The 14,702-nt window shown below is 48.2% G+C and overlaps 1 protein-coding gene across 2 annotated transcripts in view; it reads right to left on the minus strand.

Annotated features, from left to right (window-relative positions):
- Pcnx2 (pecanex 2) overlaps nt 1-14,702 on the minus strand; it is a 150,624-nt gene that overhangs the window by 126,132 nt on the left and 9,790 nt on the right. For both annotated transcript variants that reach the window (NM_001427189.1, XM_087594719.1), the window contains 5 exon segments: nt 2,171-2,264; nt 4,448-4,593; nt 5,399-5,546; nt 11,917-13,194; nt 14,662-14,698. In NM_001427189.1, the coding sequence (NP_001414118.1) occupies nt 2,171-2,264; nt 4,448-4,593; nt 5,399-5,546; nt 11,917-13,194; nt 14,662-14,698 (1,703 nt within the window).

Below are 14,702 nucleotides of genomic sequence, written 5' to 3' on the forward strand. Positions count from 1 at the left end.
AAGAGCTAGGGACAGAATATTAAGTCAAATACCAAAGTTGCCCTAGGTGCCAAGGCCTTGGATCAAAGGCTGCTAGGGGAACAACATGCTCTTAGATGCCCACTTCACAAACAGGGAAAGTGGCACCTGCAAGGAACGGGCTTCCTCCTGGCCAGATCCCAGGAAACAGCCAGGAAAAGCTGAACCGTGAACTTTGTCCTCCTTTTCTAGGCAGAAGAAACCTGATACTGTGGAGTGCCCTCCACAGTGGGCACTGTCCTGAATGCTGTACAAGAGTGTGTGTGCATGTGTGCATGCATATGTGTACATGCATATATGTGCAAGTGTTTGCATGCACATGTGTGCAAGTGTGTGTGTGCATGCATGTATGTGCATATGTGTATGTTCTTGTGTGAGTGCATGTGTGTACATTCACGTGTGTATACATGTGTGTATGTGTGCATGCTCATGTGTGTGTGCATGTGTATGTACATGTGTATATGCATGTGTACATTTGTATGTGTATACATGTGTGTGTGCATGTGGGTATGGGTGTGCGTGCATCTGTGCATGTGTATATACACATGTGCACATGTATGTGCATTCACATGTGCATACATGTCTGTGTGTGTGTGTGCGAGCATGTGTGGGAAGAAAGTAGAGTACACTTATTCAGAAGAAACGAAAGAAAAGCAAAGCTCATGACTTTACTCTGGGATAAAATAAGAGGCTTTCGTTTGTTCTCAGTTTAGCATAGGAACATGTCACCCTGCCTCTGGGAAGAGGATGTGGCAGTTCCCAGCTGCTGTGTTTTCCTGCAATTGAAGGCATCATCTGAGAAAGACGCTGTCCTAGAGGACGCTCACAAACCGCAGTCACGGCATGTGCTAACTGGAGAGTTGAGAGTTCTGTTTTCTTTTGAGTGCCTGTTTGCTGGGGAAGCCCACTTTGATTGGTGCACACGCTAGTACCTGAGGCTGGAGGAGGTGAACACAGACTCTGTCCCTGCAGGACTGACTGGGTTTGAGTAGAGTAAGATGTAGTGGTGGGGAGGAAAGACCTCCAGGCACTGGCATTTTTGATCAGGTGAGAGTTGGTGATGGGGACATAGCATCTATCAGAGAACATACCAGAGGCTTCTATGTAACAAGGAAAATGATGTCCTTCCATTTAGGCTCCCTGAAAATTCCCAACACACCCGTGAGAAAAACTCAGGACTCTAGAAGCATGAGACCACAGGAGTTACATTTTGTTTGTTTTGTTTGAGACCAGGTCTCATGTAGCTCAGGCTGGCCGCATGTAGCTCAGGCTGTACTCAGCATTGCCCTGCCACTGAGGGTAGCCTTGGATTTCAAATCCTCTTGCCTCTCCTAGCTCCTGAGGGCCAGGATTATAGGATTACAGGATCATACCATGCTCTGTTCATGTAGTACTGAAGATAAATGGGGGGTTTCAACTCAGTCTTACTGGTGGAGCCACACCCCCAGGTTCTTAAAACACCATGTATAGTCTCTACGTGGGAAGCCCATGACATGCCAGTTACACCACAAGAGTCTCTGTAATTCTCCAGACGCACGTGCAGGTCTAATACATGCCACATAACAAATTCACCTCCACATTACAGCAAGCAACGGAGGCTCAGCCCTTTGGATGGCCAGAAAGGGTCTCTAAGTCCGGGGAACCTCAGACCTACTTCACAGCTGGTGAGCAGGACAGCTGGCCTTGTACCCTTCGGGGCACGCTGTCCGGCTGTGCAAACCGGTTCACTACCAACGGAACTCACACAACTAGGAACTAGCTGCTGTTCAACACATTTTCAATGAAACGGAAAAGACACCCAGGACATCTACCTGCAGCGCAGCCTCTGAACAAGAAGCTCCCACATTTCCACTGTGTCCTGGGGCAGACGCTGCACTGTCCTCGGGAAAGCTGAGCTCTCAAGTGCCCGGCTCAGATTCCCTCATACAGGTCCTCTTCCTGTCTCCACCTACACATCCTCCCGGGCCATAACCACAAAAATGGTTCTGCTGGGTTTTCTATAATGTCATCTTTCCATTTCACACAGAACTCTGCCCAGATGGCTACAAATAAAAGCCATTGCTCTACCCCGAGCTCTGCACTCTCTTCAAGGGGGAAGCTATGGATCCCGGCCCTGTCCGGGATCCCAGACCTGGAGGCAAAGCCCACTTACCTGGCATGAGATACACAGTCGGGGTTCAAGGGTGGATTCTGGGAAGAGCCTTCTTTCTGATTTCCAGACTTTAAGTAACAGGATCTGACTTCCCCTGCAAAATCATGAGGTTAGAGAGCATCACCCCATTTGCAAAGCACGGGTTCACTCCCTCTGTCTTCAAGTTAAAGGCAGCCCCCTCAGGATGTGTGTAGAGTGACTGGTTTCATTTTGTTCTGTCTGACACTGGAAGCAGAACTTCATTCAGCAAAAGAGAATGACATTTAAAGAGAATCACGAAGAAAAATGGTCTGTTTGTTTACTTGGGGATTCCCCACGGTGGTCACTAGTCAGCATGGCTGACCTATTACCTACCTACCTTACCTACTGAACTGTTAGATCCTCAATTCGCAATTGTTTCCCGCTTTTCTTTAGGCTCTTTCTATCTCTTTTTCTCTCCCCGTGGTGTCCAAGCTGGCCCCCAAATATTAATCCTCCTGCCTCAGCGTTCTGCTGGGAATTTCAAGCATGGGCTACTATAAATAGTATTTTCTCAGGTAGCCCAGGCTGGCCTTGAACTCCTAATCCTCCTGCCATGGCCCTTAAACATTGGGATTAATAGGTGAGGTCAAGTGGTTGTGGGAACCTAGCCTAGTAAAAAGAGGCTCATTCTGCTTGGAGTTTAGCTGGAGGCCAGAGTTTCGGCTGCTTCAGTGAAGGTGAGCAAATGTGGTCTTGACTGGGTGCCGGGCTATAAATCAGCTCTGCTGGAGGATCTGGGGTACTGAGGTGTGGAAATCAGCTCCTATGCTAATGGACACTCCCACCCCCCACCCTCCCATCCCCCACCCCCCAACCCCACACCCCACCCCAGGCCCAGGAGATGCAATTAACTCCCTGAGGGAGACACTCACCAAGCATCCCTCAGCAAACCAAGGCCAGGGCCTGGTCTCAACCTCCAGGATTCATTTCGTTTTCTGGAGTGTGTGTGTGTGTGTGTGTGTGTGTGTGTGTGTGTGTGCATGGCAGGCGTGAACACTGAACTATATCCCTAGCCTCTGACCTTCTGCTAACAGAAAGGCTGTTCTTAGCTCTGCAGACACGCAAGATAACAAGCTAGAAAAGGTTGCAGAAGTCAGAATCCTCCTGCATACTCAGTAACTGACGATGGATGGGGGCTACCCAGACAGACAGACAGAAAGACAGCACAGACTTTCTCACAGGTGGGTCCTAGCTTCTCATTCCAAATCTGTATATATTTATGTTTATATTGACCTGAGTGTCAATAAAGGCCCAGAAACTAGAAAGGGACCGGGAGAGGAAGAAAAGAAGGCATCGAGGGAGTGGGGGAGGGTAAGAGAGCACAGGGGATTTCAGAGTGGAAGGGGATACTCGTGGATGGAAGGGTTCACACAGGATGTGGACATGGAAATGGGGGAGAGGTGGCTGAAACTAAACCACAGTCAAAACCCCACAAGGAAACCTGCCACTTTGAATACTCACTGAAAAATAACTTAAAAAGACGTAAGAGGAGGTTAGCCAAGACCTATCCCAGAACAACCGGAGCCCATTCCCTTGCCTTTGGGACTCTGACTATCATTTGGTTGGTGATTCCTCGTGTAACTACTATAAACCATTTTTATATGAAGGTACCAGGATCAGATGTCTAACAAATATCAAGTACATATTTACTGGGTACCTGGCCCGTGCCCTACTGAAGTCTCCCCTTGGGAGGGAAAATATGATTAGTAGAGTATTACGAGACAAGAAATAACTACAGTAACATTGAAGCTGGAAGTAAAGGAATGGGTGTTTAGAAAGCAAAAAAATGGAGACCAGAGAAGTGGCTCAGCTCACTGGGTACAGAGCTTGTCTAGCACACACAGAGCCCTGGTTTCCGTTCCCCAGGATCGCACAAGCCAAGCCTGTTCACACACGCATACACCAGGAGGGCTGGGGCATCAAAAGTTCAGGGTCATTCTGAGCCATATGATTGGTTGGAAGCTTGCCTTAAGTCAGGAAAATAAATGAAGAATAAACTTTTGAAAAAGTCACATGCACCTGGTCAAATCTGAAGTTTGCCGGAACAACTCTCCTTGAAGATAAAGGGTGAGAAACACGCTGTTGGTGCCGTGAGTGTTGCACACACCCAGGCAGGAAGGAGAGACACCTCTCAGGCACATGACAAGGCAATCCCAGGACTGTCTGCCTGGTTCAATATCTAACACTTGACTATGGACCAAGCAGAGCCCCAGACTGTCGTCCCTCTTCTTGCTCTCTAGGAGCCCTTTGACTCACCGTGCTCGTCGATGAAAACGTGCATAGCATCCAGGGACATCTCCTCCTGCACAGACGTTTCTGGCCCGCTGATGACCTGCAACACTGAGCTGTCTTGTTGGGAAGTCACTCTGTAAATGATGTGTCGTTGCCGGCTGCCCTGGAAACTTGACACACAGGAACGCTTTAAGGATGTGGACTGGGTAGTTTTATGTCAACTTGACACAAGCTAGAGTCGTTGGAGAGGAGGAAACCTCAACTGGGGAAATGCCTCTGAGAGATCTGGCTGCAGGGCATTTTCTTAATTACTGATTGATGGGGAAAGGCTGGAGGTCCTGGGTTCTCTCAGAAAGCAGGTTGAGTGAGCAGGCCCATGAGGAGCAGGTCAGTAAGCAGGACCCTCCTGTGGCTTCCGCATGGGCTCCAGCTTCTGGGATCCTGCCCTGACTCCCTGTGATGACGAACTATTATGTGGAACAGGGAATGGAATGAACCCTTTCCTCCCCAAGTTGATTTTTGGTTGGTCATGGTGCTTATCACAACAGTAGTTATCCAAACTAAGGCAGATGGTTGAGGGGCTGAGGAGATGGCCTGGTGGTAAAGTGTTCATATGGAAGTGTGAAAACCTGAGTCCAGATCCCTAGAACGCATGTGAACCAAAGCCAAGCACTGAGGAACACTCCTACAATCCCAGGGCTGGGGTGGAGACAGGGTGATCCCTGAGCTGTGGTCAGCCTGTGTAGCTAAACCAGGAAACTCCAAGTTCAGTGAGTGATGGAGAGCTGCTGAGAAAACGTTCAACATCTGGTACATACACACACACACACACACACACACACACACACACACACACACACACACACACATCAACCAGCAGGACTTCTTCTCTACCCTCCCCCAAAGCATCACAAGAAACACCAGAGGAACAGCTGCTTCACTCTGCACGGCGCTAAGTGACCAAGTCCTCCTTACAGTGCTGTGGTCTTGGGAGGCTGTGTGAGCACTGGGCTGGCACTAGCAGGGTCTTGGCTTGGCAAGTCTGGTTTTCCTGGCTTGGGATCACGTCCATTGGATTTTTCATTCTCCACAGCTTCTTCCTTGATCCCTGGGGAGGCATGACCTGGAAGATACAGCTTTCCATGTTAATAATGAGGATAATCCATCGTTTTTGGTTTTTTTTTTAAGTGCCACTATCTTATGTGGAAAGTGCCATCCCTTAGGGTTTCAGCCTTATATTTGAAAACAGAGACAAAAGGTCTGAACCTACAAACCCTTTTGAGACACACTGGAGGGGAAAGAAAGATGAGGTGGATAAGGTGCTGCTGTGCAAGCATCAGGAGCTCAGTCTGACCCCAGAACCCACCAAGAAAAAAAAAAGCCAAGCATGGTGGCACACATCCACAACATTGGTGCTGGCAGGCAGAGACAGGCGGGTCCCTGAGGTTTGCTGGTCTGGCTGAATTGGTCAACTCCAGGTTCGATGAGTGATTCTGTCTCAAAGGATAAGGTGGAAAGTAAAAGAGAAAGACACCTCCTGCCTTCACATATGGACACACACACACACACACACACACACACACACACAGTCATACACATACATATGCATAAATGCACATGCACACATGCACATACGCAGGCACCCATACACAGGCATATGCATTCATGCACATGTACACACGAATGCACAGAAACACACACACACACACACAGGCACACACACATGCACATACACAGACATTCACAATACATACACACATGCATGTACACAGGCACACACACAGGAGCACACACACGTGCATATGAATACACACACATACACACAAACATACACATGGGCACACACAGGTGTGCAAACACACATACACACACACACACACACACACACACCATTGAACTGGACTGCAATGACTGCAGTGTCCGAGAATGTCACCCTCATTGCCACCACAGTCACTCCTTGGATTTTTCCCAGTCACTGGAGGAGACTGCCAACCTCTGAGTGGGCCCTGACACCAAGTGTTCCCAGCATGTCAGTGGCAAGTGTCTCTGGCACAAGAAAACGTTTAGATTTCATCTGACAGTCTGCCAGGCTGGCAATACTCATACTTGTGAAGAAAAGTGTGACACCAGAACCAAGAGCCATGCCAGACTCATCTCGGAAGACACAGAGCGGTATGGTAGGCAGCTCCCACCGCACCCTGCCAGTTCTGCACACATCTGCTCATCTCCAACATCTCAAGACATTCCTCAGGTCAGTACATGGGATACCTCCCCAGGCACTCTCAATCCTGATGTTTGTTCTTATATACTGGAGTTTTTATTTTCCTGCACATGAAATATTTTTCATAAAATGAGCCAATACTGAAGATACCCTGTGTTAATTAGGGTTATATTGCTGTGAAGAGATGCCATGACCAGAGTTTCTTATAAAGTTTCTTATAATTGCGGCTGGCTTACAGTTCGGAAGTTTAGTCCTTGTTATCATGGTGACAAGCATGGTGAATGCAGGCAGATGAGTGCTGGGGAGGCAGCTGACAGCTTTGCATCCGGATCAGCAGACAGCAGGAACAGAATGCCACTAGGCCTGTCTTAGGGTTCGAAACCCGAGAGCCCAACCCTCAGTGACAGGATTCCTCAAACAAGGCCACACCCACTCCAACAAGGACACACCCACTCCAACAAGGACACACCCACTCCAACAAGGACACACCCACTCCAACAAGGACACACCCACTCCAACAAGGACACACCCACTCCAACAAGGACACACCCACTCCAACAAGGACACTCCCACTCCAACAAGGACACACCCACTCCAACAAGGACACACCCACTCCAACAAGGACACACCCACTCCAACAAGGACACACCCACTCCAACAAGGACACACCCACTCCAACAAGGACACACCCACTCCAACAAGGACACACCCACTCCAACAAGGACACACCCACTCCAACAAGGACACACCCACTCCAACAAGGACACTCCCACTCCAACAAGGACACACCTCCTAACAGTGCTACTTTCTATGGACCTATGGGGCCATTTTCATTCAAACCACCATCATTTCCCTTTTAACTATATATTTAAAGAGGAACGCTGTCAAATGCCACTAAATCTCCCAAATCATCCAAAAAATAGTCACATCTGTAGATACACCGTAACATATTAACAAGATCCTTGCAAACTTAAAGTGTTTCCCTTTCCCATGGTGTGGCTATTTCTTCAGAATGGAAACACTTTCAGCTGGAGGATACTTAGAAGCTTTATAAGGTTCCTCCCTTAGGTTTCCAGCAAACTTAGGGTTTGGAGTTATTTTTCAATTGGCAGTCTGCTGGAGGATACTCTGACTTGACATAATGCCTGAACGTTGTGCAAGAAACCTAGAGATGAAGTGTTGGTGAGATGTCACTCCAGGTGGGAGGGCTTTATGATGATGCCGTTGCCTTTCAATCACCCATACTTCCATAAGTAACAGCAGTAAGTTCACTCGCTCACTAAAATAGTCTGGGGTGAAAGGTTGCTTTGGTCTGTCCTTGATGCCCTCTCTGAAGCACACAGACAACTAGCAGTTCATGTCTTCCCAAGGAAAACCACACACATATGTCATAAATAACTGTTCAACTAGTATCTTTGTGTAGCACATTTAGGGTATGGTTTTATAGAATTTTCTAGAAGCCAAGAGGCTGCTCAAGAGAAAGAATGATGAGCTGCTGATATACAAAGAGATCTCTAGTCCATAGCCAAAGCAGCTGGCAACCTTCAGCCTCAGTCCAGGACCAGACTTAGCATGGAGAATTAGCCTGTTAGAAGTCAGGTCACCACGACAGTTCAGGAAGTCCTGTTTCCTCTCACAGACTGCGTGCCAGCATTGTTAACGTTTGCCATCAAAGTTGATGACAGACAGACACTATCTCTTTTCTGTAGAGATGTCTGAATGAGGATGTTAAATGGCAATGACCCCTTGATTAAGGTCTATATATGGCCTCACTCCCTGCCCAGATGTGACCCTGAGTTTTCTGGAACTCTCACAAACAAGAGGATAAACTTTTGTATACAGTGAAGACATCTGTTTTGATTTGCTTCTCTGTTGATGTCACAGGACACTCTGATCAAAAAGTGATTTGGAAAGGAAACGGTTTATCTTAGCATACAGATTACAGCCCATCATCGAGGGAAGCCAAGGCAGGGACCACAGAGGGATGCTGGTTGCTGGCTTGCTTCTCCTGTCCTGCTGATAGCTTTCTTACACACCCCAGACATACCTGCCTAGGAATAGCACACCCACAGTGGGCGGGCCTCCTCCACCAATCAGTAATCAAGCAAAGGCCCCAGAGACAGGTCCACAGGCTAATCCCATGGAAGCAATTCTGCCAGGGAGGCTCTCTCCCCCTAGGTGTGCCAAGCTGACAACAGTCATCACAACACTTATCTTCCCCCGTGGCCTAGGGTTTAACCTCATCAACTGTGGTTCTATGCTGTGAGCTCTGGGGATTATCTTACTATCTCATCTACTGCGTTCCTCAGTAGCCTCTGGCAACGTGACCAGAGAAATGCCAAAGCCACTACACACAATTCTTCAGGGACTCTCAAGGGTGACTCTCTTGAGATGCCCACACACTCTCTCGGTGCACTCTCTTTTTCCCAAACGCCTCTCTATCAACCACAACATTCGTATCTATTTTGTACTTTTTCTCTGACAAATTCCAACCCTGCTTTATGCTGGCTCACCCTGAAGTCCCTGTCTATGGTGCAGGCAAGGATCCCAACTTCACTTGAGTAATGGTCTCTGTAAAGTTCACCTCACGCTGAGCAGGTGACAGCATGGAGCTGAGTCTCTGGCTCCATGCCCTTTAGCCACTGTCACTTCCTCCTTTGGGTTCACACAATCTCAACTGTCAAGCCTGCTCCACTCACAGAACACCCTTGCTGTGGCTTGAAACTGAAATGACCCTTGTATGCTCATATGTCTGAACATTTAGTCTCCAGTTAGTGTTTGGATGAAAATATCCCCCATACACTTATATATTTGAATGCTCGGTTGCCAGTTAGTGGAACTGTTTGAGAAGGATCAGAAGATGTGGCTATGTAGGAGGAAGTCTATCACTTGGGGTTTGTCTGTCTCTTTGTCTCTGTCTATCTCTGTGTCTCTTTGTCTCTGTCTGTCTCTCTGTCTGTGTCTCTGTCTCTCTGTCTCTGTCTCAGTCTCTCCTCTCCCCCACTCCCACCTCAGGCTTGTGGGTGAAAATGTGAGTTCTCAGCTATATACATCTGTATGCACCTGTGCACATAGAGCCGGGGGTGGATATCAGCTATTTTCCTGGGGTAGCCTTACCTCTGTTTTGAGACAGAGTCTTTTACTGAATCTAGAGCAAACTTGACAGTTCAGCTAGACTGGTTCTCTGGTGAGTACCCCAAAGATTCTCCCATCTCCATCTTCCCAACACCAGGATTACAGATGTTCACTGCCATGCCTGGGTTTCTTTTCTCCATAGGTTCTAGGGGATCAGACTAAGCCCTCATGCTCACATGCAAACATTTTTACCAACTGAATCATCACCAATAGCCCTTGTAGGCTCCTTAAGAGAAATGTGCTTTGTGCTGAATGTCCCTGGAAGTCATGTCATCTACACTGTAAGGGAAGAGATAGCTGTTTTAGAATTGTCTGGACTCTAAGACTCAGTACTGTAGGGAAAACAGTTGCTTCTTTTCCCGGAAATAAACATTTTTGGCTTCTAGAGAAGCTAGAAACTCATCGTAAATCCTTCAGTTTCCCGTGGAGTGAGCAGAGGCAGGTGGGGTCTCCCCAATCCAAAAGCCACAATCTGGAAATGCTCCAAGGTCCAGAAATTTCTGCACAGCAACATCTGTTGCAAGAGGAAATTTATGCCTCGTGTGACAAGGCCCAGTTAGAATACAGGCGCATACGGTCACGCACGGCTGCACATGGGATACAGCCTGAACATACGTGATCGTGAGCATACACACAAGTAGTGCAGACTTAGGACTTGCCCTGAAAACATCATGGGTAGTTGAACAGATTAAAACCTAAAAACAGCCCAGATCTGTCAGTTCCCAAGGGTGGTGGTTTGAAAATGCTTGGCCCAGGGAGTGGCACTATTGGTGATGTGGTCTTGTTGAAAGAAGTCGAGGTGGGCTTTGAGACCATCCTCCTAGCTGCCTGGAAGACGATGTTCTCCTGTTTGCCTTCAGAACAAGGTGTAGAACTCTCAGCTCTTCCAGCTCCATGCCTGCCATGTTCCATCATCGTGATAATGGACTAAACCTCAGAACCAGTAAGCCAGGCCTACTTAAATGTTGCCCTTTACGAGTTTCCTTGGTCATGGCGTCTCTTCACAGCAGTGGAAACCCTAACCAAGACACCAGGCATGGATGAGGGATGCTCATCACAGCTCAGGGTCAGCCCGTGTCCTAAGTATGGTAGTGGAACTAAGCTATAAGGTTGGGGAGACAGCTCAGTGCATAGACACTTTCCTCACAAGCATGTGGCAGTGAGTTCACATTCTCAGAACCTACAAAAACAGCTGGGTGCAGTGGCAGTGCCTGAAGTACCAAAGCTGCAGGATGGGAAGAGGAAACTCACGATCCCTGGAGACTCACAGGCCAGCCACTCTGACCTCTGTAGTGAGGACCAGGACAATGAGAGACCCTGTCTAAAATAGAAGATGTGAGGCATCTGAGGTCTGTTCTCTGACCTCTTTACACTTGCTAGATTCACATACACTCCATGTGCACCCACACAAATGAATATGTATGCAACCATGCATGTGAGTATATGCATGCGTACAAATATACAAATATACACACATACACATATATTCACACACATACATATACTCACATACACACATACACACATGTACACATTTACACATACATATACATACACCCACATACATATACACACATATACACAAACACACACATATACACACATATACACACATACACACATTTACACATATACACACATCCGCACACATATACACACATATACATAAACACACACATATATACACACATACACACACATACAGACATATACACACATTTATGCATTACATACACACACACATGCACAAACATGTATATATACACACATGCACAAATGCACAGATACACATATATACACACATGCACAAATGCACAGATACACATATATACACACATATGCACATATACACACATACGCACATATACACATACACACATATAAATGCGTAACACATTTATGCATACATACACACATATATACACACATATTTACACATATACACATATAACATACATAAACATACACACATTTATGCATACACACACACACACACACACACACACACACACACACACACACAGACACGCACACCAAAAGGCCCCCTGAGAGATGACACCAAGGTTGGATAAATAGGCAATGGGCAGACTGACACCCCTGCTGTGATGTCATCAGAGAGAAGTGGGTGGAGCCTCACCTTCAGGACCCTGATTTACTCCTTTCTGCTCTGCTGCAGAGTCTGGCGCCACTGCCTTAGATGTACTGATGGATTCCAATAGGGAGACAAACTCCAGGAAGTTGGATTCATTTGGAATCTGTCCTTCCTTGGCCTCCAGGTCTGACTTGGAGGTTGGGATGGGTTTCTCGCTGTCACTGACCACCTCCTTGGTGCTCCTACTCAGGAAGACATCGGTACCGCTGTCCACACTGAGCACGCGGGCATGCCTTTTCTCATGGCTGCTCTTACAAGAGGCCGGGTCCAGGTTTGCTGGGCCCTCCCTGCTCCCCTCAGACTCCGGGTCCGCTCTGGGTGTGAGTGGCACAAACGTGGGGCCTGGGGTGGGACTCTCGTCCTTGGTGCTACACTCCCCAACCCCGGAGCTGGAACGACGATCAGGCGACATCACCTCCATCTTCTCTGGGGTCCTTTCTCCTCCATTCCCTTCAGGACAGGAGGGGCCTCCTCCTCCTCTCCCATCTTCAGTTAACTCGAGGGTGATGAGAGGGATTCTGGCCTGCTCAGGGTCTGCGGGATCGGCTCCTCCCGGGCCAGCATTCTCTGCATTAGGCCTGACACCGGTTCTGTCAGAGCTGGTCACCCTCAGGTGCAGGGAGCTCTCTGGGTCACTAATGGAGTTTGGGGTGCTGCTCATGGTGATTACTATCCTAATGGGTTCATGCAGACTCAGTGGCTCTCCAGGCTGGGAGGTGTCGATGAGGGTCACCTCGACCTCGCCGTCCGAGTCAACCACTTCCGGGTTCGAGGGCAGTTCCACCTGACCGGAAGTCCGGGTCAGCTCCTCCTCTGTGGGTTTGGCTATGACCGTGTTGCACTGACAGAAGCTGCTGCTCTGGCTGTCCTGAGGTGATCTGCTCTGTGGCTGTGCCCTGGTGGGGGCATGGGGACAGTTGGGCTGTGGAATCAGAACTGAGTGCTCACTGCCCCATGGCTGGAAGGAGATGTCAGTTTCTAGTAAGTCATACTGGGACAACGACAGATGTGGCAATTTCTTCAAGGCTTCAGTGTTCACCAGGCCACTCTCGGACCTGTGGCGGGCTGGACGCTGGGCAGTGCCCCCTGACTCTTTCACTCTTCTTGCTGGGAAGATCTCTGTGGTAACTGGCTTCACTGGGCATGGCGGTCTGGGAGTGGGTTCTGGAGTACGCCCCTGAGAAGCAGGTAGACTTTCTGACTTCATGCCAGGTGAGGTAGATGACACCAGTGCCTCAGGTTGATCCTCTGACAGAACGACACCTGAGATGGATGATAAGGTGATGTGAGACACATCTGTGGTAATGTTTAATACCTTAGAGTGAAACATTCAAAACCCAAAGGTGCCAAGATGTTTCTGTGTGTGTGTGTGTGTGTGTGCGTGCATATGTGCATGAGTGTATAGTGTGTACATGCGTATGTGTGCACATGTGTGTGCATGTATGGGCACTCATGAGTATATGAATGTGCATTTGTGAGTGTGTGTGCATGTGCATGTGTGTGTATGTGTATGAGAGTGTGCACTAATGAATGTGTATATGTGTGGATGCATGAGTGTGTGTGTGTGTATATGTGTGTATGTGCACCCATGAGTGTGTTTGTGTGAGGGTGTACAAGTGTGTGTGTATGCGTGTGCATGCGTGAGTGTATGTACATGTGCACATGGCTGCATACACTTGCATGCATAATTGCACTCACACTCATGTGAGCATGTGTGCACCTGTATGTGGAGGACCAAGGTCGACTTCAGATTCTTTCAGATGCCATTCACCTTGTTCTCTGAGACAGGGTCTCTCACATTGGCCTGACACTCACACACTGGGCTAGGTGTTGGCCAGTGAGCCGAAGGGATCCCCTGTCTCTGTCTTCTCAGTGCAAGAACTGTAAGTACATACATAACACCCAGCTTTTTGTGCAGCTTCTGGGGATTTGACTTGGGTCCTCATGCTTATGTGGCAAGGACTTTGTCTTCTGAGTGGTCCAAGCCCCTAAGTGCTTATTTGACAGGATGCCCTTCTACTGTGGCTTTGGAGACATCTATATTTACAACTGTGACTCACGCCTTTTTTCTTTGCTTTTGCTGAGGCCTCAAGAGGCAGAGCAGCGTGGTCTAAATCACAGGTTCAGGCGCTGTGGTCGGGAAGGGCGGGGCTCTGCTCTCCACTACCTTCTCATCTTGGGCAAGTTACTCGATCCCTCTAAACCAAGGGAAATGACTGTGGTCCAGTGGGCAGGTTAGACAAGCTCCTTCTTTGCTCTGGGGGACCATGGTGTGCACCACAGAATGCTTAAGTATCATCCTGACTTCTTCCTGCTGTGTGTAGCTGCACTCTGTCCTCATTATGACAATCAAAAAGCCTTCTGCATGGTCACATGTCCCTGGTGAGCAGAACCCTTCAAGAAAGACTCACAGCTCTGACCCTAACACCTTCACCTCAGAGCTGAAGGGACAGTTCAGAGTTAAAAGTGTTCACTGCTCTTGTAGGGGAGCCTACCTAGTTCAGTTCCCAGCACCCACATCAAGCAATTCAAAACTGCCTGTAACCCGAGCTCAGGGGGATCTGGCACTCTCTTCTGGCCTCTGTGGACACCTGCACTTACTTGTGGAAGCTTGTGTACACACACAGAAATGCACACACATACACATGACTAAAATAAATCTTTTTAAAGGGTTTTTATTTCCCTGAGGGTGCAGCTGTGATTACATATCAAACAATGAAAACACTCTACCTTTGAGGTCTTCTACTGTCTCCTGCGCCGGCAACTCCTGT

The sequence above is a fragment of the Rattus norvegicus genome, chromosome 19, assembly GCF_021556685.1.
Source record: "Rattus norvegicus strain SHRSP/BbbUtx chromosome 19, alternate assembly SHRSP_T2T, whole genome shotgun sequence".
NCBI classification, from domain to species: domain Eukaryota; kingdom Metazoa; phylum Chordata; class Mammalia; order Rodentia; family Muridae; genus Rattus; species Rattus norvegicus.